Below are 26,049 nucleotides of genomic sequence, written 5' to 3'. Positions count from 1 at the left end.
CATCTCTTTGATTCGATTCCCTCCGTCAGTCCAGCTGGTTGCTTTGGAAGTGAATGAGTTGGAGAGATGCAGCCGCTCCCAGAGGGGGAATGAATGTTGTCAACTGTTCTGGCTTCCTGCTGGGTCCCACTTTAAATGCACTTATTTCCTCACCTCCACGGTTTAATCTGCCTGCTTCCTGAACAAAGTCGCTGTCCATCAGATAAAAGTGTCAGCCTTGCTCTGTTTTGCATCGGTCTGCACAGGGAGGCTGTGTGTGAAGTCCCGCCAGCGATTTTGCCAGCTGGCTCAACACTTTATGAGCCTGCTGACTGAACACACACTCTCTGACATGTGTGGCTGATGAACTTGCACGCCTGCATGCGGCCGGCGGGGCTGCTGGTGTGGATGCTCCAGGCTCTGATGCTGTTTAGATTTAGGGCTTGATCATCTGCTTCTGCTGGTTTATAGTCATGTTGTGGGTTAGCATGTGGCTAACCTTAAAGTTCAGGTTAATGTTTTACCTATTTACATAAATGCTACATTTTAATATATTTATGGTAGGCTTGAGAAATGATAAGGTGTACATATATGTACGTATTTGCTCTTTTATTTTTTAAGTGTGTATATGTTTAATATGAGAAACAAAGTCAAATTCCCTGTTTGTGTGCACAAACTCTGTCAATGAATTTGATTCAGTTTAAAAATATCCCTTAGCAAAAAGTAGGGGATTCAAGCATACATGTTTTTTATGCTAAAAATGAGGCAGTATACAAAAAGTTTACTTTTCATAAGCTATATTTAAATGCTAACAGGTGACCTATTATGCTTCCTTAAACTGGTTAGGATACGTCTATGGCCAGTACAAAACATGTTCATTGCATTATTTGCCCAAAATCTTTCTTAGATAATGGGATGAATTTGGCCACGCCCCCTGAATCAACGTTTACACTAGCATGTGAAAATGGCTGCAAACAAATTTACAATTATACGAAAAGCATTAGTAGAGCCTTCTGCACAGCCAACAAGAGTGTAGCAAGTGGTTCCTGAATAGTAAGTCAGCAACAAAACACTTGTCTTTTCCTGCAGCCATTGTACAGTGCATACAGTGGTAAAACCAGCGGACCAAACGTGCTGGAGCTCTGCTTGGGTTGCTAGGTAACGGCTCATTTTCAGACACCATAAAACATTAACTTATTACAAAAAAAGTGCTGGTATTTTTTTCTTTTTCTGCTATTTTTAATGAGGGTATGGAAGTCATGATGAACGTAGCATTTTTGTTTCTGTCTACATATTTACTTTTTGATTCAAAGATGTGCGTTCTTTTTTTATTTTATTTTTTTGTTGTTTTTGGACAATAAAGTATTTCAGTTCTTAGTTGGAGACACTATTTGATTACATTTTTAAAGACAAATTGTCACTTCTGGAAATAGCCTACTATTTCTTTCAGTCAAGAAGGCCTTGATTTCACAGAGCCTCTTTGTATTTTAAATGCACTTATTTAATATTTAAGTAGATATTTGTAAATAACACCATGTTTTTATTTTTTGACAAAGAAACACTTGTCATGGCAATATGATTGTGTTCTATATTGCATAAAAAAGACTGCGGGAGTGCAGTATTTATTAGGATATTATATTTCAAGAGCCATGTAGTAATGCTCTCCATGCATGTAATATATAAACAATGACCAAACCTGATTTGTATTTTAGTAACCGAGGTAAGCATTAAAGGATTTGTGGAGACATTACCATAATGGGAAAAACCTAAATAAAATGTGGATTTGAACCATTTACAAATGTTACGTTCTTTTTAAAACAGAGTTTACAAATTATATTGCAGATAGTGAAACATTTCTGTAAATGTCTTTGTAAACATTGTTCAACATAAATCCTGATTAGCTGCACTGTGGTTTAACATTCAGGTGCTGATTGGTGAAAAGTCTGTTTCACAACGATGAGATATTGATAAAATATTTCTATCAGTTTGTGGTTTCTCTTTTAAAATCTTCTGACGTTTTGCTGTAATTGGCCTCCAGAAGAATTTGCCCTCCAGCGTTTGTAAGATTTTTCTCCCGTCTGATTGAGAATGCTGTGCAGATAAGACTCAGTTTAGGATGTCCGGTCATGTTCTCAGTAACAACTCTGTGTGCTAACTTTGCAGAATTATTCCAGTTCGGGGTCTGGAGCATTTAACTCCAACGTGAACAGTGACTCTGTGTTCCCATGATGCATTTTGTTTTTTTATTTACACTCTGTTAACCAACTGAAAGATTATTCTCATGTAGAAACAGATATCCTAGTAGGACTTGTATATTTTTGCATTGATGGAATATTTACAACAAATGTAATCACATTTTTATTCGCTATAAACAGTTTGCATATTATCTAAAGTGACTTTAATTCAATTATTATATAATCTTGCATCTGAATCGTGTCCTGCGGGAAAGGCCCTTTGCCTTCTGTCGCTGCATGTTTGCAAATATCATGGAATACACTGAGACATGAAACACAGAGTTTTAAAGGTTATATTAGGTTCTGAAATACTTAATATCAAAGTAAGCAAATGCATCCTGTCAACCCAGTGGACAAAAATGAAAGGTCATTATGCAGAAATGTATGATTAGAAAAGAGGGAATGTGCTGCAAAGATGTCAACATTTTAATGCATTACAGTATAATAGCAACTACGCCCAACACAAGACGAACTGAATAGCAGGGATCTGTTCTGATTTTTATAATTTAGAGAAGTTTTGATGAGTGTGATCAAGTGTAAAGAGCATCCTGAGATTAATTTCTTAAATTTACACACCTTCAGCATTAGCTTGTCAGTTACAAAGCAGTGGAGAATGAATTTACAGGTACAAATGGAAAAATTCTCACTCTTTTCATAAAGTGAAACTTATATTTTATAGATTCCTCACACTCATTTATTTTTGGTGCAATATTAGTTTATCTTGCTTTGACATACAGTACAGACCAAAAGTTTGGACACACCTTTTAATTCAATGAGTTTCCTTTATTTTCATGACTATTGACATTGTAGATTCACACCGAAGGCATCAAAACTATGAATAACACATGTGGAAATATGCACTAAACAAAAAAGTGTAAAACAACTGAAAATACTCCTTACATTCTAGTTTCTTCAAAGTAGCAACCTTTTGCTGTGATTACTGCTTTGCACACACACTGCATTTTCTTGATGAGTTTCAAGAGGTCGTCACCTGAAATGGTTTTCACTTCATAGGTCAACCTGCCCTGTCAGGTTAATAAGTGGGATTTCTTGCCTTATAAATAGTCATGAAAATAAAGAAAACCCATTGAATTAGAAAGGTGTGTCCAAACTTTTGGTCTGTACTGTATGTGTCGCACCCTAATCTTCACTCAAAATACCTGCAAAAGTTTTGTGATTCTCTAAACAGTCAGTCTGGCTCAGCAGGAGACACAATCATAGGGAAGACTGCTGACTGGACGGATGTCCAGAAGACAGACATTGACAGGGGAAGTCACAACATGTCAGTGCTGAAGAATCTGGGTGTAAAAAAACTGCTATATCCATCCATATTAATAGAAAGTTGAGTGGAAGGATAAAGTGGGCACCAGCCTCAGCACCCTTGGGAGAATTCTCAAGTAAAATCCATTCAAGAGAGGTCAAAGGTTATGACTCGGACTAGGAACACTCAGACTAGGAACACTTTATTGCACTCGGTTTTTAAAGGACATTTCAGGTTTTTCATACTTCTCCTTGTGTTTGGCTTGTATTCTATTACAATTATATTAATTTGACTGTTTTAAAAAAATGAGCAAAAGAAATCAAAAACAAGGTTGGCAACTAAAAATTGTTGAATAATGGTAACTGTATGTACAGAACACCAACATTGGGTTCCAGTGCAGAACACAATGTCTCCACCTTGAATGTGAGTTAATAATTTATTTGATTATTTATCCAGTGAGCAGGAGGAGATGAGGAGAAACATTGCAAGAGACTGGTGCTCTGCCTCTTCGTCTTCACTGTGGCAAATTGCTGCTTTTGACAAAAAATATAAAAAAATGAAACAAAATTCTTGCAGCATTGAAGTAGATGTTATACTTTCTGCTCCATTCTGACAAGCATTATTGTTTTTTGTTAAACAACTGCGTTACCTGAATACATTTTATTTGTTAGCTAGCTATGTGGTGGTTGGAAGCAGCCAAAAGTCTCACTTTCCTGCCTAGAATCAATCCATGTTTTACATCTGAGGGTTTAACTACACAGCAAAAACATGACAGTCAAAATGTTTGCAGACAGGTTGCCGTAGCTCGCTAACTTTATAAGTTCCTCCACAGTTAGCGCTTTTTGAACATGAGGTTTGGCTCTAAAAAGGGTTAATAAGAAGGAAGTTATAAATGGTCATTCAGTCTTTCTCAGCTTGTTGTTGTGCCTAAAAATGCAACAGTTTGCAAACAATGTTTAGTTATTTGAAAAACTTTATGCTCACAAACAACACCTCGCAGTCACTTCAATGGTTCAATGGTGGTCTGACTATTTAGAGTTGATCTGTTGTCAGCCTTTGGAGCTAGATTTCTACTTGTTTCTTTATCCTGAGGTGAGAAATGTTTTCAACAGATTGACGTTTTTTGGTGAAGATTTCTTCACCTTTGTGCTTTCATCATTCTCGCCCAGTTTGGACAAAGCTCAGCCTATTTGTTACTGTTTTACCACACGTGCTTCTCGTTCCTGAGAGAAAATAGATTTTGTTTGTCAAGGAAACAATATTTTCCTGTTTTCAGTCTGTTGTTCCAGACAGCACATTATCAGAAACCTGAAGGCTCTTTTTGTATCAGAAATGTTTTTAAATTTTCTGCTTTCAGATTCAAAGGATGAATTACCAGTTATTTTGTGTTTCATACTTTCAAACTTTAGTTTCACTAAAATATGATCACATTTGTCCTTTAAATTAGTGGTATTGTGGTTGTTGGGGGGAAAAAAATGAAGTATTGGACTGTTTTGAACTCTAAAGGTCCTGATCTAAATGAGTAATGACATCCAGTCTGGCCTGAACGGTTCAATGACCTCAGAGTCGGTGAAGTAAAACTAACTCTAAATACCGATGAAACAAGCGTATTTCTCCATGAAACCAATGTTTTTGGGTTTCCCCTGATGACCTCAGACTGTGAAGTCATAATTGGCTAATATGTAACATTGCGAGGAGGTGGTTAGTGTAGAAAATATCTATCACCACAAAAGGGGAAATGAAAAGAGCAAGCAGTGTGGATGGTGAGAATGACGCAGTGTAACGACCTCAATAAAGGAATTAATTACGTAATTTGTAATCAGATAATTACCAATAGTAAGATGGTTTATTTTAATAACTTTTGCATCACATATATTCCATAACCATATGTGGAAGAAAACTGGGACACTATTTGATTAATAATAACTTGGAATCATTGTATAATGGAATAGACGTGATAAATACGCGCCTATTTTTTTCTAGCATTAAGTCATCCTTACACTTATTTTTATGTTTTAGTCAAATTAGTAACATTGAGTTTTGGTTTGCTCCAAATTTCTTTCTTAACTTATTTGACCCCTGAGGATGTTTATTCTTGAAATATTATCCTGATATAACCCGCCTAGAGGAAGTCAGCATCATGATGCACGCATTGGGTTTTAGTCAGCATAACTAAATAAGAGGTGAAAGAGCCCAGACCATTTTAAACAACTTTTTGATTACTAAGGGAAAAAAAACTTGACACGGTGGCAAACAAGACAAAAATCTTTTTTAAACACTAAGAAAATATCGTCACAGTAATTGGCAATAGTTTGCATCCAATTTGTTTCATAACCATTTGTACTTCATACTCTGGAATATTTGTCAGATATGAACTTATGTAAAAAAAAAAAATTTTTTTCTTAAGGATTTTGGACCACATTTGATCAGCTTTTGCTCAAAAAACAAAACTGATAAGATAAGATAAATCTTTATTGTCATTGTCACAAGGACAACGAAATTCAAAATGCAATCAAATCCTCTGATGCAATCAGAGGTGAAGGTATTTTGTTATTAAAAAAAAAACAGATGAATTATGAGTTTATAATCTTTAGTAACTTTTACTTGAAAAAGGTAATTTTTCACTACAATTTGTGCCATTAGAACAAGATAAAAATCTAAATTCTACTGTCATTACAGATTCTTTAAATTTAGATTGGTAAAACCTTTACATGGGGATTCTTAGATTTTTTTAAACACTGTTAAGGTCCTGTAAATCTTATGAGTTAGATGTATAGTTTCATCTCCCTCCCTGTCTTTTTAATCAGTTTTGGCAGAATCCAAATGGACTATTTTACTTTTGTAAAGTAATTCCTTGTTTGTTTCTAACAGAATACTTTTGAAATGATTGTATAATGTGTTCATTTTTAAAGTGCAAAGTATTACACAATCCATACTCAATCAAAGGTGACCAATTGTCTGAGTTCTCATCCTGTCATTTAGTTGCTGGTAACGGTGAATTATCGGATTAAACACTGGACTGCTCAGTCAGACACAACTTCACTGAAAATGCACATGTTTACTTTGTTCGTAAGATAAAGGTAGGGTAGCTAGAAACTGACTGACATCATCTGTATGCCTCAGTGTGTGTTCCTGAAAACTGCCAAGCCTCATTTCTCTGCTTTCACACACAAGCACAGGCATGCTTTCTTTCTGAAACCTTCACTCCTTTCTTACACAGCTTTCACTCACATAACGTACAGGTAACACCAGTTACATTAGGGATGACATCGAAATCCTGTATTAATATTGCCATTATGTATTTCAATACCCTTTCAAGAATCCACAAACTAATCACTATCACTAGGCCTGTCGCGATAAACGATAAATCAATTAATCGTACGATAAATTAAAACTATCGACGTCATTTCAATTATCGGCATTATCGTCTCTTCCGGCCTTTTTCTCGTTCTGTTGATGACACCGAATGAAAAAAGGCTCAACTCCGGTGCTCTCTACTGACTCTCCCTTCCTCATTTCCTTAGTGTAAAGCCCAGCGCAGACTACACGATCTTAGAGCTGTCCGCCGATTGTCCGCCCATTTTCAAACCCTGACAGACCACACATTAGCCGACAGAAATCCTAGGTATAACTGTTCGATCGGGTTCGTTCCTGCCGTGTGGTGTCCAACAATGGGCACAAAATAATGGCTACAAGTCCAGTGAACTCATTTTAAAACCAGGCATTAATCAATGCGTTACTACAATCTACCTGCAATGCATGTGGTTAGTGTCAGCGTAAAGTCCTGACCGAATGAAAATCATTATAACCTATTTACGTCACGTAACGAAGAACAGCTGAAAAGTTACCGGGTTTATCAACTGCAGTAGCAATTTCGCTCCAACTCCTCCTCTTGTTATTTCTATATTCTTTGCATGTTGAATAAACATTAATGTTGTTTCCACATATCATCTCCGATGTCCGCTGGACTTTGGTTATGCCGTGTCAGCTGTTTGGGATTCCCCGACGTAATTTCCCCTCAGAAAACACTGTGGAGAATCCTCTTCTGATTGGCTGCCTGTCACATTCAACAGGCTGCGTTAAGATCCCAGTAGGGGAAAACCCCTGATTTAGATCGGAGCGGCAACGATGATCTACCGTAACAAACCAGACAATCTTAGAAAGACCAACGATCTAAGATTGTCATAAGGGGAAAAATAGCAGCAAAAAACCATGTAGTGTGAACTATTGCATCAGGTAGTTGATGTGCCCATTTTCTCTTTTTAAATCTAATTATTACTGAAGGGCAACATAATACACAGACTTCATAATCTTTTGGTTGAATGCAGTATTTATTTCCACTTTGGCTTTATGTTGTTTAGTTTTTATCAAGTACATTTTTTGTTAATGGAGACTGAGAATCCATTTTGTTTTTGGTTGTTTTGTTTATTTTGTTTATCAGTTCCAGTGTTAAATATTCTTTTGAAAATAAAGTGTATCTATCTTTGGCAGGAAATCACATGCATTATTACGTCATTTCCATTACATCAGTGTAAAAAGGTCTTCAAACAATATTATCGATTATCGCAATAATTTTTTGAGACAATAAATCGTTGAGCAAAATTTGCTATTGTGACAGGCCTAACTATCACTGTCACATAACCAAACAAATGCCCCGTAGCCAATCTCTGTCCCTCAAGAAATGCAAACAACACCAAAATAGAAATTACAATCTGTGTTTATTGACATACTTTCTTATCGATTTGATACCATTATATAAAAAAAAAATAATGAACACTGGCCAAAACCTATGTTAACGGCAATATGTCATGCATCACTAAGTGACTTGCTAATACAGAGGACTTGCAGTATTGTTCAGGTTTGAGACCACCTCTGCTCACCAATTGCTAAAATCCGCCAAAGCTTGGACCTCTCTGAAAAGGTTACTAAGTGACTATTTTAATAGTTCAAACATCAAATATACCTAAATGTGCATTAAAACACACAGTGGAAACCGCCTTAGCAGTACTGTAGAAGCTAACATCCTTATTTCAGCCAATCAGCGGCGAGGAAAATAAATTTGAGCTCCTTTATATTTACAAACGGCAGGCAATAGTGTGTCAGATAGCATCATTCCTTAGTATTTCAGCTTCTTGAGCTCCCTTTCTATGTCCAACTCCATTTTGTAACCTGGCAACACGACCCCAACTCACTTAAAGTCACTCCACTGTGCTGTGAACTTCTTGATTGTCTAGTTTGAAGATGTCAACAAAATCACATCATCTGCAAATGGGAAAGCAGATAAGAGCCTGGGGCTATTTCTGCATGCACTCTGATAGCGTCAACTCAAGTAACCACTTTCATGTTGCAGTGCTTGACCCAGAAAAAAAAATCACAAGTGATTTTCTTTTTGCCCTTTTTGGTGTCGGAGCTTAACACCAAGTCAAGTTACTGAAATGACATAAAATGGAAGCATCACATTAAACAGCAGACTGTGTTGTTGGCTTGATTGTGCTTAAATATAAAATGGCCCAGGAATGTTAATTCTAGAGTGCAAATTTCTCCTCTGTAGGACGCACAGCCGACATCAAGGGAAAATGAAGCCATGGCTTTTTAAAGTGGAAAGTTAGTTGTTTGTCCAGAATGAGAGTCTGTGAGGAGAAACGTTAGTGGAGCTTTACTGTAGAAAATCTGATTTCATACATCATTTGAAACAAATACCAGTACGTTAAGGGGAGAATATCGCTCCCAGGCTTGGAAGGGCTTTAACATAATGGGTAATCTGTGCTTTACAGAGACAGATTAACATTAAAATGTCTGTGTTGATTTAAGCTGGTGTGCTGCTTTGGTTTGGTGGAGGAAGAAATGGCTGCCAACTCATTAGAAAGCAGCAGTGATCATCTTCGGACGATTTGGATGGCAGCTGCACGTGTTTGGCATCATCTTTGGGGCTCAGCTTTTATTTTTTCAGCTCTACTCCAGACTGGCAGCATGATGATGCAGCCTTCAGTGAAGAGCGTCTCTCTTATGTCTCTCTGCTTGTTTTTAGCTGTAAAAACTAGTTCTAAAAATATGTTTGGGCTGTCACAAACGGGACATCAAAGCTGATATTTTTACAATAAAAACGGAAAAGGGAGACGGAGGCAACAGAAAGCAGTAAAGAACTGAAAATGATTGCAACTTTGATAAGACAATTACAGCTTTTCTTAGACTTCCTGGATGATTCAATGTGTCCTTTGTTGTGCAGTGACAGACAGTCTAACACTCAGCTCAAAGATCTGAGTTCAAGTTTTTCAGTCGGAAATTAAGCTATAATTTGAAGTTTTTATTATAAACATCCACTGAGCAGAGTTTTACAAGGGTATAATGAAAAAACACAAGAATGTAATTCCTCCCGCTTAAACAAAACATTATAAATCATTTTAAAAAAAACTCTTTACTCTCATAGTGTCTTTTTGCTGCTTTATTTTAGGCTATAAATACATTAAAACAGCAGCTATTATTGGTGATAGTGCACAGAACATGCCTCAAACTGGGTAAAATCAGTCTGCGGCTCAGACCAATTCATCATCTCAGATCCAAAAACATGACCCCACCGTATCAATAGATTTATATTTAGCTGAACCCATAATGATTCATACCTCTGGCAGATTTAGATCCTCAAAAGTTTCTTTAAACTATTGACTTTTGGCATCTTGTTTTATTGTAGTTATGAGCAAAATAGTTTCACGTAGTACTAAAAACTGTCCTTCCCTTTTCTGTTAAGCATTTAATTAAGATTTGAATTTAAAATTCCTGCATCAGTGTTACATGATTCACACAGACGGATGACGATCACGACATCAAAATCAACTGATATTCGTCTGAATTCATATTTTCTGCAGATTTCCCTTAATTTTGAATCCTGCCATCCCTCTTTCCTTTGTCTTTTCAAAAATGTCCTTTAAAGTTCAGCTCAACCATGCAGAGCCTCATCACTTACTTTCTGACTTGGCTCATATGTTCGCTTTTGATATGACTTGTCAATTATTCAGCTCTTAACATGTTTTCTGTGAGTTTCAGTAAATTGACTGTGGATTTATCATAGAGAAAGGCATCTGAACCTCTTTATAAATGTTGGATTTTTCTTCAGAAGTCTAAAATTTTAAGAGCGAGTGTTTCAGGTCTGAGGGAAAACGTAGCATAAAAACATTTACCGTAAGTTTTCCCCCCAACAAATCAATCACTGTTAGCCAGAATTTGGACAGATGTTTTTGTTAATAGCCAATCTTTTGTGAGCAACATATTTTTGTGATTGGAAATCGAGACACAAATTTGATAAAAATGATTCCCTTAGAAACGTACTGATTTTGTGTTGGTGTTTCAAATGTTTTCAATCCATATTCAGGGATTATCATCATCTTTGTACAGTAAAGGTCACTTCCTGTCAGGATGTTGGTCAACACAGAGTCACAAAGTTCTTCATGTGAACCACAGTCACCATCACCATCAAGTCGAGCATCAGGGGAGTTTTCCCACCGGATTTTTCCATTCCCACAGAGGGGGAAGTTTCCACAACATCCCAGAGACGTGAAGCGGGCTGGTTCTCATGGGAATGGGACGCTGGTCAGTCTGTTGTGATAATGAGTCTGGAGATCTACGGCTCAGATACTGGGACGGATTTAGAATGACTGGGAGAGCACTGGTGTCTGTGATCTCACTGGGTGACAGAGTAACATGTGCTGTAATGATGAACCCACCACTCTGGCAGCTTGATGATAGGAATTGTGTTTGCAGATTGGTTTGTGCTTCATTAAATCTGATTCTTATTTGCGGCTGCCAGCATTGAGTTAAATGCTGTCATTACTCAGGCTCTGAATATAACTCTGGCCACCATTCAGCAATTTTCTGAAAGTGATGGGTATTTATTTGGGCACAGGCTAAAATTAAGTGACTGGATAAACACTGCAGTCATTTAAGGTGAAATTAACTCTCAGACTTGGACAGATTGGGATGTTATGACTGTAATAAGAAGCGTAATTATGATGACCATCATCATAATTATTGATTAGCTGCAAATGCTGCTGATTTCTGAGCATTCCCACACATTGGAAACATCCAGTAATGCTCCAGGATTTTCCTTTCTGATAGTTCCCACGAACATGTAATGCTGAGAATATTCCATCATGTGAATGAGGTTATAATGCTAAAGTTAGAAATTCTTAAAATGGATTATTTTGGTTAAATAGTGCGGAAAATATACAATCAGAGTGGATATTTTTACTGAAGATATTTTTATTTTTGCCCTGTGGAGACCACTTGATCTACATTTCTGTAAACACTGGAGCTTTGATAAAAATAATTCTGATCATGTTCTGATCGTCCGTGTTTAGTCCACTTTAATCAAACTCGAGTTTATTTGCGTAGAAAGTCTGGTTCGTTTGGGGAGGTGTGAACACTCAATTAAACTCTGATTCGGACCAAAACGGCAAATGCTAGTCCCCCTACAAAGCTATAGGTCTCAGTTCAGTAGAAGTGAACTCTGGTGCATTTCAAATGTATATGTGGACGCTAAGCGGACCAGAAACCGCTCCAAAAGCAGGAAGCAGACTGTAGCGCAGAGCATTCTGGGTAAATCAATCAATCAATCAGATTTTATTTGTATAGCACATTTCAGCAGCAAGGCATTTCAAAGTGCTTTCCATCATATCAAACACAGAAACACAAAGTCATCAAGTGGGGGGTTCTTGCAACCAAAGCAAACACAGGAATTTAGTGGGGAAATTGGTGGGAAAAGTCCTACAACCTCTAAAATCTGACACGACTCCATTTTGTTTACATTTAGTGAAGAAGAACGTTACGCTCAGAGGTTTGTTGTGTCATGTCCTTCACAGGTTCTTGGTTCAGCGCCACCAAAGGTGAGGGGGTGAACTGGTTTTTCAAAGCGTTTGGTTTGTTTGACACAGTCCAATGTGGAAGAGAACCAGCTGAAAATGTAACAAAGTTCACAATTTTGTTTCCCAATCTACTAGACTATCGTGTGTGAAAACGCCCTAAGACTCTGTAAAAATAGAGACGAAAACAAAGTAATTACACCCCCGACAGATAGGCCTTCCCTATAAAAGAGAGAACAAAACATGTTAAACTGGATGCTAATGACACTGCATGAGTCAGCTGGTGAAGCAGAATGTCTTCAGTTCCAGGTCTTATTCCATTTGCTGCATCTCTTCTCTTATCATCTTGCAGCTGATGCACATTCCTTAAATGATAAAGTTTAACTTGCTGCTACATTGTGTTAGAGAGCTTAGTGATGAGGTCATATCTATTCTTCTGCTTCCAGCACTGCTTGAAAAAACTGTTTCTGTTCCCTCGTCGTCCTTGGATCCTGTTTGCTTCCACCAAGGCTGCTTGCAGTCAGAACCGTGACCCACTTCCTGTTCCCTTTTTATATGAAGGACTCAAAATTAACAAATCTTCTCCTGGTCCATTTACTGAGCGTCTGGATTTAAACTGCCTGTTCTTTGGTTTCTGCTAAGAAACTGAAAACTACCAATAAAAAGCTATGAAAGAACTGAGGTTTGACATTCATCCATCCATCTGTCCGTCCGTCCGTCCGTCCATCCATCATCTGAAGCACCAACCAAAATCCATTCTTTCATTGATTCATCCAAAGCACCAATCCCAAATCATCCATCCATCTCTGGAAAATTTTTACATTTTAAAACAGCCTGGTTCAAACCTGAGGTCAGTCATTTGGACTTTTGGTTCATATTATGTATGTGCCAAGTATGGACCTGTATAAGAACCATGAGTAGAAATGCAACCGTTTCACAGTATAAACACAAAATGTAAAACCAAAAGTATACCATGATGGAATTGCTTTAAACCTAGTTTCATTCATGAAGGGAGCTGATCATCGGTGTGCAGCAACAGGTGAGGGAGGGGTAGCACTTCCGTACTGCCATGGAGAATTTGGTCTCACCAGCACGACTCTTACATTTCAGTCAAAGTATTAAAACAGTGCGACGGTTTTGAAATTAACTTTTTAAAATCTAGGGTTAAACATCAGCTGATTTTACTAGGGTAAAGGTAACACAACTAGCCACAAAAATGCTCTAAAAACAAATGAAAAAAATGAGTCAGTTCATTATTAATCGTCATTGGAATAGAAATATCTGGCTACTGGCTGCCCTGACTCAGGAATATCAGCACCATCCATAGAAAAAGCTGTAAAACTAAAACCTGATATGACATCATTTTGTTACAAATTAATTTTATGAAGTGTGATGTTGCCACAAATTTAAAACTATTAAGTGGGTTTCTAGTGAGACAGAGTTTCCACATGTTTCTCCCTGAGGAAGATGAATGTTCTGTAATAACATGTCTGGGAGGTGGAGTGACCAGCAGAGGGTAGAGCGTCACATTGAAGTCTTAAATCCAGCGTGACTGATGAGAAACATCTTAGTGCCCAGATGTTCCGGCTGAGTAACAGACACACTCGCAATAAACATGTATTAGTGAGTCAGGCAGTGAGCAGCAGTGATAACAGTGATTTAAAGCCCATGTGCTGTGGAATCAGCAGGTCAGTCCCAGAAAAACAGCAACAGATGCTCCCTCTGTGTGTGTGTGTGGCGACGTGTGGGGGCGTGTGTGTGTGTGGGCGGGGGGTGTGTGTGTGTGTGTGTGTGCATATTCACAGTTGTGTAACCATTGTGCTTCACTCCAGGGGCTTGTGGTTTTAAATCTGCTATTGCTGTGTGTTTTTATGTCTGTATGTGTGTAAAAATGTTTCATTTAAAATGACTTGAGTCTTTTTTTGGTCCTTCACACAACCTGGAAGTGACATAATGATAAAAATAGCATGAGTTGGTTTTAAAGGAAACTTACCAGTAGGCCTGACATGATAACAAATTTTGCTGGATAATAAATTGTTCCAGTAATTACAGCGATAAATGATGATATTGTTGTTTTGAGACCGTTTTCAAGTAAAGTAGCTCTGGAAAAAATAAAGAGATCACTGCACAGAACCCCATTGAACACCTCATGGTTATTCCACCAATATTTATTTCTGAACTTTTCCTGAGTAAAAACATTAGTATTGCTGTTTCTTAATGAATATGACCTTTTTTTTCTTTGCATTATTTGAGGTCTGAAAACACTGCATCTTTTTTGTTATTTTGACCATTTCTTGTTGTCTGCAAATAAATACAAAATTTTTGCTTGGAATTTCGGAGACATGTTGTCAGTAGTTCATAGAAGAAAAGAACAGTGTTCATTTTACTCAAACATACAGCTATAAAAAGTAAAATCGGAGAAACTGACATTTTTAAGTGGTCTTTTAATTTTTTCCAGGGCTGTATGTTGATCATTTCTACTCCCTCAGATCTGTGAGGTGTTGCTAAACATGGAGACTGTGGACATGTGGAAAAAGCCTCAATCTCTCTAGTTTATTTGTATAGTACATTTCATTAACAAGGCAGTTCAAAGTGTGTTAGATAATAAAAACACAACAAACAAGTCATAAAAACATCATACAATAACCAATTGAGAAACCCACACGGTTAGTGATAAACACAAGAAGAAAATGTTGGACAACAAAGTTAAACTTTTTGCAGTTCCTCCATCACTCTCAGTTCCTCAGAGTAATCCACCATTGTTGTTGTTACATATGATGTGTTTGGGATTGGAGGTCAGGTTAGCAGTTGGGCTAATGCATCAGCATTTCACAAAAGATACTTTTTTCGCTGTCCACATGAATACGTGGAAGGGAAATATTAACTGGAACATTTATTTTTAAAAAACTAAACTTTTTTTGCATGCCCTAAAACGCCACTTCCATGCAGAAGCTTTGCAAAAATCTTAAAAACGTTCCTGTTTTAGAAGAAAATGTTTCCATAAGGACGAGGCCTTAACCTCAGAAGTGGCACCTGATGCCTCTTGTATTTATAAACCTTAAGTTTTACTCTTTTAATATGTTCTGTCTTGTTTATTTTTATCTGTATATTTACTCCTACAGATTTTTTACTTATTTATTATTTTTTGTTTTTTGTTTTTTGTTTGTACTCTGTCAGTAGAGAGATGTACGATATATCTGCATTAACATCGGTATCAGCTGATGTTAGTTATTTTCGTTTAACACATTGGTTCTGGTACCAGAAATAACACTGGGCTGATATGTATAATTATTGTTTATGTCCATCTTGTTACTGTTTGTGTTCATGTTCACGGAGCGGAAGCAGAGGAGGTTGGTCATGTTAAACTGAAGCAGAGATGCAATGTTAGTAGTGTTATCAGTTTTTATGGTGTTGAAAGGGTAGGAAAATATAAATATTGATAAATATCTGCTATCAATCACTGTGATACTAATATTGTGTATCAATATTGGCCCAAATTTTCATATCCACTGATGATGACTCTTATCTTCTTATTTAACATACATTACATTTACCTGGGCAGGTAATTAACTTACTGTTTCAAATATCATCCATTATCGTCACTAAATGACCAACAAATGATAAAGTCTGTGCAGATATGAAAACATGTTCATTTTAAAATGATAAAGAAATCTTCTGCGATGACTGTTGTTGTCATCAGTGTGTTAGAGCTGTGGAATAGAAATGTTTTGTGTATTTTCTGAAATTTTGCATCCTTGCTGCACCCAAGTGCAGGTGTCATGTGCGCGAGACAAACTAATGCTGATGTCAGTGTTATGTAAGAGCTGTGATGTCATCGCGCTGAGCTCCTTGGCCTGCTTTCATGGTGAGGTCTGTCGTTTTTAAATCAATAAGGTCAACACAGCAGCGCAACCTGACCTTCAACACACACACACACACACCCACACCTACACACACACACACCAGCTCTGTTTCCGCGTCTTAAACGTCAATATTTACTGCACTGTAATTACTTCAAACATTGTTTAATCAAAGTCAAATAAGATGGAGTCTTATAGTGCCTTCTGGTTGGATGTACGGATGATTTTCTGAAGTACAAGTAAACTCTTCATTAATATTTATGTTTTTTCTTTCTGCAGAACTCGGAACCTCTCTGGTGGTTCTCCAAGACCTCGACAAGCAAAGAAGATCCACTTCATTAAAAACATGAAGCAGTACGACACCAGAGGCAGCAGGTGGGGCACAAACAGAAACATGTTATTGTTCTGCACCTTTAACTTATAGATTATAGAAATCCTGTGCAAAAGCAAAGTCTGATCCAGTTTTTCTGTACGTCACAGTTCACTTTTCTGTTCTAGGGCCAGTGTAGGTAGAAAAAAAGAGTAAATATACACCAAAAAACACAGATATTGACTTTTATCTCAGAAATTTTCTAGAGAAAATTTAGAAATTCATGAGTTTCAAAGTGGAAATTTGCTAGAGGAAACTCAGAAATTTTCAGATTAATCTCAGGAATTTTCAACAAAAAACATGGAAATTTCTGAATTTCAAAGGTTTAAAATTTACTACAAAAAAATCAGAAATTTTCAGATTAATCACAGAAATTTTCTAGGTAAAACAAGGTAATTCAAAAGTAAAAAAATGCTAAAAGAAACTTACAAAACTTGCAACTTTCAAACTTGATCAAGGACAAGGAGAAACATATGAAAGCGTATTAGGGCCATTATTAAAAGAAAACAAAAGTACATTTCTGCCAAAAAATTTGGAAATTCTGATATTAATTTCAGAAATTTTTTATTAAAAACTTGGAATTTTGAAGTTTCGAGTCTAAAATTTACTAGAGTAAACTCAGCCATTTTGAAATGAATCACATAAATCTTCTAGAAAATGTTTTGTTTCTAAAGTAAAAAATAATTGGCTTTTGAAACCCAGAAATTTCAACGTTTTTCTAGAAAATTTCTGAGACTAATCTCAAAATTTCCACATTTTTTGGCAGAAATGTACTAACTTCTTTCTTTTAATAATGGCCCTAATACGCTTTCATATGTTTCTCTTTGTCCTTGATCAAGTTTGAAAGTATAAGTTTAATTTTAGCCAACATTGTTCCATTGCTGCAGCCAAGTGTACATCCAGGTGTTGCAGCATGCTGAGCCTTCCTGTTCACACCGTTTGAAGTTACTGAAGAACAACAACAATAGAAAGGAAGGTCAGGCCAGCTGGCTGGCGCTCCAGCTCTCTAAATATCTGTGCAGCTTAAACAGAAGTGACACGAAGGCTGCAGCAAACGCCAGTAGGAAGCATTTAGCGTGCATGCAGGACTAATCACTCACTGCTACTCCAAAGAAAATTATGTTGAAACGGCAGAAATCCAGATCTGCTCTTGGGCATCTGGTGTTTGTTTTTAACCCCGCTGAGCTCCACATTCCCAGCAGTGAGTCACTGTTGTCCTTTGACAGTGGACTGGCACTGATTTAATACTGTAGTTAACCTGTTAGAAAATCTCAGTTATTATGCCTCAAATCTAAAAATGAATCTTGATATTCAGAGTGCAGAATACATGCCTTAGGGCTTTTATTGTGAAGGTGTAAATTAGACGCTTGTCAAACAGCTTCAGGCTCATGTTCTTGTTTTCCTGTCCTGCTGAGTATAAGCAAGCCGTGGGATAATCTACGCTGCTACTCAGACATACAGACCAGACCATCCTGAATATCAAAACACTGTGAGAAAAGCTGCCTTATAGGCTACCAGAAGCTACAGGAGGCAGAACGGTCGAGTCATTTCCTGTCTCTGTATGGAGAAAGGACAAAAAATATCTTTAAAATTAATTTTTAGTACAGTTAAACTGAAACACACTGCTGCTTTTAGCATTGCAGCTCAGGTTGAAATATTTCTGTCTGAGACGGTGTGTTTAAGAAACATTAAAAAAATTATTTGAAAGGTTGTGATGAAATGCATGGAATGTCCCTAACTGACAAACCAACAACACTGGTTTCAGGAATTAACACTGTAAAACTTTACAGCCTAATATATCAATCACTGCTATCTACAGTGGTGAGCACACTTCTGCTAATTCGCTAATAGCAGAGCTGATTTTTTGTTTTCTTTGCTAACTTTGTTAATATTTACCGCACTTAGCTTCCCCTAACCTAAATTTTCTAGATAAATTCTAAATCGATAATTTACCCGACTGATTTTAAAACTTTGAGTTGAATAAAATTTTACATTTGAGTTGAAGTTTTGGTTATCGATTGTTCAACATATTCATGTTCTTTACTTCAGAAAAACCTTTAAACTTTATTTCAAACATGAAACATACAAGTACAAAGAAGATATAAGCAAGAGATAAACATATATAAAATATTTAAATGCATTATAGAACATGTAAAGCATGATGTCAAAATTAAATCGGTGCTTGATGGTTGCTGTCTTTCATGGGCAGATATAATTTAGATTGAAGTTACCGCTTTAGCATTAGCATATTCTAAATACCATGTTTACTTTTAGTGGAACTAATATTTATGATTAGTGCTTTAGAGTTAGTACAGCTAACTTTTTAGTTAGCAGTTTGACTTTAAATGGAATTTAATAAGACAAATGTTGAGTTTTTCATCAACAAACATTAAAAGTGTGTTTGGAAATAAATATCTCCACTGTTAACCTTCTCTTGTAATGAACAAGGAAACATTTTCTACAGCAGATTATGACGTAAATTATAAATAAAAATGTGGCAAAAAATGAAAACGAGATGTCTATGGGTCAGGAGATAATTTCCTGGTGTGTATGTTCATCATATAATAACTATACTGAAATAAAGGTTGTATTTTCTTTCATTTTCACTGACATAGAGAGCAGGAGGAAGCGTGGCACTGCTGGGGAAGCCTGGACTTTGTCAATCTGAATGTTCGCTTCTATTCTTGTCCTTCCTGCAGAGAGCATGAATTAAACCTGGGCATCAACAGAGCCGAGGACAATTTATCAGTGTGAGAAATGATTGTTGTAAAAACAGGTCCAGCTGGAAGCATTGAGATGTGTTTGTAGTTCAGCCAAGATTATTATCATTAACTGGAATTAAACATCATAATGATAAATCAGAATTTCATAGGAAATTTATCACAATATACGATAAATATTACGATAAATGCCCAGCCCTTCATAAACCCTTTGCCTTAGCTGAGGATCAAAACTTCCTTAAATAAATTAATCTTTATGTCAAATGTTTTGGACAGAAGGAAAAGTGTTAATAAATCTACATCAGTCAACAAAAACATTTCATTTGTAACAAAAGTTTGTTTTCCTCTGGCTGTTTTTCAGAGTCTCGTTGCTCTTTGATTGCTCCCTCCTTCGGCCCGTTCTTAGACGTGATGCAGAAACTCAGTCTGACAAACGGAAAACCCCCATGAGCTCTTTGTGCTTCTCTTTAACCTTTAGTGAGTAATGGTTACAGAATGTTTAAATGGAGCCAGAATAAAGACAAAGCTCAGCAGACTGCTGTGTTGAATTGACAGATCAGTACTTTCTGTTTCTTCCTGATCTGATTTTATGTTAGGAGCTAAAAAAATCCCTTCATTAAATCTCCATTTTGCTGCAATTTCATTTTTCAGTTTCCTCCAACTTGATTTGTTGCCACCTTGGTTCCTGTTTCTACACGTCGGCTTGTTTTAGAAATGATTTGACAAAATAAAGCAATATTTTCTAATTGATAGATCTGAATAATTTACTCAGTTGTTTTTTTTTAAATTTCTGTTTTAATATCCATTCAGACTGGTTCATAAAAACACCCAATTATTTTTAATGGAATTTAAAATTAAAGATCTGCAAATAAATAAATAACATGTGTACTTCAGGGGTGTCCAAAGTGCGGCCCGGGGGCCATTTACGGCCTTCTGAAGGAGTTTGTGTGGCCCCAAACCTCAATGCAAGTTTAGGTGGTTCATGCAGATGGACACTTTTTTTTTTTTATCTAGAGCAACTTTTTTTTTTTTTTTACAGATAAATAACATCTTCTTAAAAAAAGAGATACAAATGTCCATTTATCAACATTTTTGCAATCTTCTTAGTTTTCGAGATACTAGAACCTCAAGCATTGACCTACTTTTACTCAACGCAAATTGTTCAGCCCAAAAAAGAAAATAATCGACCCTAAAAAGTTAGAAACTGTATGCCTGTCTTATGATAACGCAATTGTGCAAATCATTTTTTACTTTTTTTTTCTACAATTATTTAACTAAAACAGAGAAAAAGGCCCAGAAAGTTTGGCTTTTGCAGCTCAAAAACCAAACTTTTTTTGGCCCAAAACGTTTGGCCAACACTGGTGTACTTGTTAGAAGTTATTAAACAAATAAGCACAACTGAACAAGTTTAGAAGTATAAATCAACGTCCGTGTTCCAACATCTTTGCTGACCCCAAACTGTTGTCAGATGATTGATAAATGTTTTGGGGAATGATCTGCTCCTCGTCCTTTTCAGCCAGTTCTCCCGCCGCCATTTCAACATTTGAAATTTCCTCCATTTTCTCAAGCTTACCATCTCTTTTACGTCCTACAGACTGGACGGGGGGTTTTAAAACACCCAAAATACCAAATTTATGTCAAAGATTACGTTGATCTTTGTCATAAATTTTGGTGTTAATTTTCAGTTTATCGCCCAGGCCTAGTCCTGTGTTTTAATTTTGAACCTCCAGAACACCAATTCGGATCCGGAGGTCTGTTATGAAGTTAGTTATGTAATAATGTCACTGAATGTTATGATGTGTCCTAACAGCTCGGTGAACTTGGGGTCTCCCCAGCTGGGTTCTGACTGCAGCAGCCATGTTGTGATTGGTCCACTGTTTCCTCTCCTCTGCCTGGTGACTTCCTGTTCTTGACTTTCCCACTGATCATCAGAGACAAGCAGGCAGCCGTGCCGAAGGTCCACTTTGAGATAAAAAAGCCTATCTGAAAACAAAAGCATTTTTTATTTTTTTATTAATCCCTTATCCATAGAGCCAATGTCAGCACTAATCTCATAAAGCCATGCATGTCATATTAGCCAAGATTTCTTTTAAATCTCTGTTTAATTTGTGAATATTGTTAAATCCAGTTTATGTAACCACTTCAGCAGATTTGCTGCTCTCTCTGCCAGCGTTCTGATTAACTTCAAAGCTGATCTGGCTGCGTTTTAGCGTAGCATCTGCTTCGCTTTAGCAGTTTTAAAACAGGCTGCTTGTAATTTCGTGGACATCCTCATCGTTTTGCGTCACTCCGACACTGACCTCTGTTTCAGAGAAACACAAGGTCAGTAAATATGAAGTTGTCCAAATCTTCATATTGAAAACAGATTAGCATATGTTTTTTGTTTTCACACATTTGTCTTAATTGTGAGCCTGAGTGTTGGAGTGTGAATATGTTTCTCCAGAGCGGCGCTCCTCGGGGGTTTGACCTCTGGAGGAGATGCTTTAAAACACACACACACACTCTCATGCTCCAGACGGTGCACTGATAAGACGTCATAGTTAACACATCAAAGCTAAAAAGGCAAGAAAAGCATCTTTCGTCTTTAAAAAAAACACAAAATGAATTGATTTTTAAGTAGGGGTGAGCATTTATCATATCTTTGATCATTTACTGTGAAAGGATTCCCCCTTTCTTTGGTACAGAAAATAAATTAAAATGACCAGATTCAAGGTATCAAACATATTTACCATCCTCTTAATAAGCTTATAATTAATAATTTGTTTTATTAGCCAATAACAATAATTGGAATATGTTCATATTTTTAGGATACAATATATTTTGTTCTTGCCCCATATTAAATATTGTTTTGTTTATTGCATGCGCAGTAATTTTTAAGACTAGTTGCCACATTTCTCTTCATAATGTTAAAATATTACATTACCCAAGTGTTGCAGGGTTGCAGAGTCACTAACATGGACGGGCGGATAAATTTACCATATAAATATGTCCAGAAAGTGAGTAAAATAATAAATAAATACTATTTCAGTTTTCAGATGCTTCATGGTGTTTGCTGAGAGCTTCTCATCTCAGCTGTTTCGAGTCACAGCTGTGCTTCAGAGTTGACTGTCTGTTTTTGTGTGTTTTTGTGATATGACGACGGCCGCTGCTCCCCTGAGATCCTGCAGCCCAGCCAAGCCTCAGTTCTGCTCTTATAAATGGAACCGAATGGGACAGATGTTAACCGGTTTGGGCTTTTTTGCATTTCAGGATCGTGCTCATCTGTGCGAAGAGGTCTCTGTGTGCTGCCTTCTCTATCCTGCCGTACGGAGAGAGCTTCTACCTCAGGTAATCAACACACTTCATTCAGCATCAATCTCAGCAGACTGAAGGACTGGGGACGGGGACAAAGGGTTCAAGAAGAGAAAGAAAGCTGGCTACAGGAGGAGATAAACTGGAAGATGTCATTTCCTACTTCAAGACAAAGGAAAATGAGAGAGGAAGCAGTTTGGAAAGCTGACATGAAGCCATCTGGCTTAACCTTGGATCTCCCTGATGACTGACGCAAACACAGCGACATAATCGCACATAAACATCCTCAAAGATACCACTTAGTTCTCACACAGACGCAGAGGAGGAGTTATGTAAACTTCATTCTAATCTTCATACACTTTGTTTCAGGATGATATCTTTTGCACGCCATCACGTCTCGTTGGTGTGATGCTGCAGAACGACAGGAAAACAACCTGATAATTATCCTAACCTTACTACTGCCCCCACACACACATGCATACGTGGAAATGGTTTGAACACACACACAGTGGTTGAGGCAGATGAGACGCTTTTGTTTTTTCTGTTTCACCCGCAGAGGGAACGAGCTCAGACCTCACATTTTATCAAGTAGCTGCGGCTGTGATCTGGAACTGAAAGGATTCAGCGCTGTGGTTTCTGTGACCTTTCAGGCACAGACACGTCCCACTTTTGTTTTTAGATGCTCTAATGTGCAATCTATTTACATTTCCTAGCTCGTTGTCTTGAAACTTACAAACTCTAACTTTATGTTTCTCAGTTCCTTGCAGAATGAGTCATGTGCCTTGAAGTTTTTCATTTTTACTAATGACGAACTGAAATTGGATGTGGTAGACCTACAAAGATGCATCAAACATTGGTCATGGTTTTCAAAACGGCTTAGAGATTAAAAAAAACTTCTGAGTGCTGCAAGTCATTTGGGGTTTATCTCCACCAGCTAGATGCTATGAAATTGTCACGTATTTGTCACACACCACCCGAACTGAATCAGTCAGATTGGGTGGAAAGTGAAAACGAATATACATGTTTACATCTTGGAACCCAATCCTCTAAAGGTCTCTGCATATATAAACAAGATCTACAAACAACATGAAAAATGTTTCAAACTGAGGAGAATCGATAAATTTAGTGTGTCTGTCTGTCTTCATGAATATGCAAAACATTTGCACACAGATGTGTCTGCAGTCAGCATGAGGAATAGATACAATGGCAGAGAGTTTGCATGAGGGACCCCACATTTTCACTTCGAGTGGATCTTCCGTGCAAATCAGAGCTGTTTATTTAAACATCTCAGAGTTTCCCCCAGTGTTTCATAAGCCTGGCGGGCCACCAGGCTTTACTCGCCCCCCACCACCAGGCTAAGTGTTGTTTGTTTATCTTAAGTGACTTTTTAAAATCAGAATCTGAATGCTTCTTATTGTTCATTCCATTTCAGAAGACCATAAACAGACAAAAAATAACAAGGAAGACACCAGTAACAGTGATAGCAAAGTGTTAAGGTAGATTTATATACATCAGTAATCTTTAGCAGACAATTCTTCCAAAAGATAATGGCATTTCAGTAGTTTTATTTAACTGTATTTTCTTCAAAATTTCCTTAACATTTTTTAATACAAAAACACGACGGGGCAAATGGTGAACTGCCCACATGCCCCTACCACCAGGCTTATCTAGATTTCCAGGAGAAATCCTGGATCTTATACACAAAGTATTTACGGAAAAAAAGAAAATCAAAAGTAATTCTTTCATTATGAAATCTAGAAATTTGAGTCTGTATATAAACAGGAACTCTGTCATGCTGTCGGCTGCATTTGTTTCAGTTCCCTGCCTCTTTTTGTGCTTAGTGACCCCACATTAAACCACCCCAGGAGGAGACACTCCTCTGGAAACATTTCCACCACCCTGGAGATGGTGCCGGGACTTGAGGGTTTCCAGCTGGACTCGTATGGGAGGGTAAGTTTCTCCTCTCTTCTTTTCTAACTTGAAGTCAACTATCTTCAGATCCATTCATTTACTTTCTTGTCCCGTCAGTCAGTGTCCTACGCCCAGTTCCTGTACCCCACCAACGCTCTGGTGAGGTGCAAACCGTCGTCAGTCAGCGACCTGACGCTGCAGATCCCCATGTCCAGGAGCACACACAGCATCCCGGGCAGGAGCCACCCGCCCAGCCGCCTGAGCAGCACCGTGGGACTGGACCTGGGTAACGAACGCACACAACAATGCAAATGTAATGCAAAAACAAGTTATTAGGAACAAATCCTGAAACATTAAGTTGCTGTCAAGCAAATTAACACATAAAAACTATTATTTTATATTAACTTTGACTTTCAGAGATGTAATCAATTTTATATTGATCTATTTTTACAAATTCACTTTCAATACTTTCACTATTTTAAATATTCCTTAAATGTTTTTTTCTTTTGGTTTTTGACTCGGCTTGAGGTGATGCCGTTAATCTCTTAATTATTTTGTTTTATTTGTTTTAGTGTAAGCACTTTGGCCAACGGTGGGTGTTGTTTTAAAGTGATTTATAAATCAAATTGTAGCTTTTGGTATTAATGAACCAAAAGGATGAAGTTTTCCAGATGTTATTCTGTCCCATTATTTCAGCAGAGCGGGTCTTAACGTGATTTTCTTTACTCATTTTTTGCCTTCAGTCCAGCTGAAAAAAAATAAATCTGCACACATTTTACACAACCTTTTTAAAAAAGACAACTTGAATTGTTTTTATAAATATTTAATCTAGACATTTTGTTGTCATTGAAGGAACCACTTTTTTTTTCTCATTATAGGTTTTAAAATAGTGGAAAAGCACAAAACTTTAGCAAAACCAGTATTGATATATTTTCATCTGTGCTGATGTTGCTGGAAAGTGAAGAAAATAAAACCACATAGTTTCCAACTTGATGATGAGAAACTTAGGTAAAAAAATATTACTGACACTTTCTTATTTCTGTTATGGAAATTCCATTAAGAAAATGAAAAAATGGCTAAAACTTACATTTGTTAAATTTAAAAGATTAATTGGTTCTAATTGGGGCATTTCTATCCAAGTTTTGGAAGACCTCACGGTTAGGTGGTGTCTTTTTATTGTCTTTCTGCAAAATGCATGGAAGGATTTGGCGCAGCGTGTGCTACTCCAGTTTATCTGCATTAATGCTGCAACCACAGAAGTGGATCTGAGTTTTCCCCAAAGGGAACGATGAAACCCCAGCACAGGGACCGACTGCAGGGACCTGTTGCTGAAATGAGTCTAACTGTGTCTTTTTTTATCTTCTGTCTTTTGGGGAAAAGAAAATCAGTATTTCTAATCCGTCTGACCACAGTCCATGTTTTCAGCCCAGATATTTCTGAATATCTTTGGAAATCAAAGTTGATTATTGATGAGATTCGTGCAGAACAGTTGAAGCGACTTTGGTGAATATCTACAGTATTTTCTCCCCTTATGAATGTATTCTTCACTCTACTGCTGATAGAATAATATT

At 37.1% G+C, this 26,049-nt stretch overlaps 1 protein-coding gene across 1 annotated transcript in view; it reads left to right on the top strand.

Annotated features, from left to right (window-relative positions):
* The window catches only part of LOC114140363 (CDK5 and ABL1 enzyme substrate 2-like), a 44,012-nt gene that overhangs the window by 2,138 nt on the left and 15,825 nt on the right, over positions 1-26,049 (top strand). The window contains exons 2-5 of the mRNA XM_028010170.1: positions 16,466-16,561; positions 22,526-22,603; positions 24,409-24,517; positions 24,596-24,764. Coding sequence (XP_027865971.1) covers positions 16,466-16,561; positions 22,526-22,603; positions 24,409-24,517; positions 24,596-24,764 — 452 coding nt within the window. The remainder of the gene's footprint in view (positions 1-16,465; positions 16,562-22,525; positions 22,604-24,408; positions 24,518-24,595; positions 24,765-26,049) is intronic.

Source organism: Xiphophorus couchianus, chromosome 24 (genome assembly GCF_001444195.1).
Source record: "Xiphophorus couchianus chromosome 24, X_couchianus-1.0, whole genome shotgun sequence".
NCBI classification, from domain to species: Eukaryota; Metazoa; Chordata; class Actinopteri; order Cyprinodontiformes; family Poeciliidae; genus Xiphophorus; species Xiphophorus couchianus.
The sequence above is the reverse complement of the archived record's forward strand: the minus strand, read 5'-3'. Positions and strand labels throughout refer to the sequence as shown.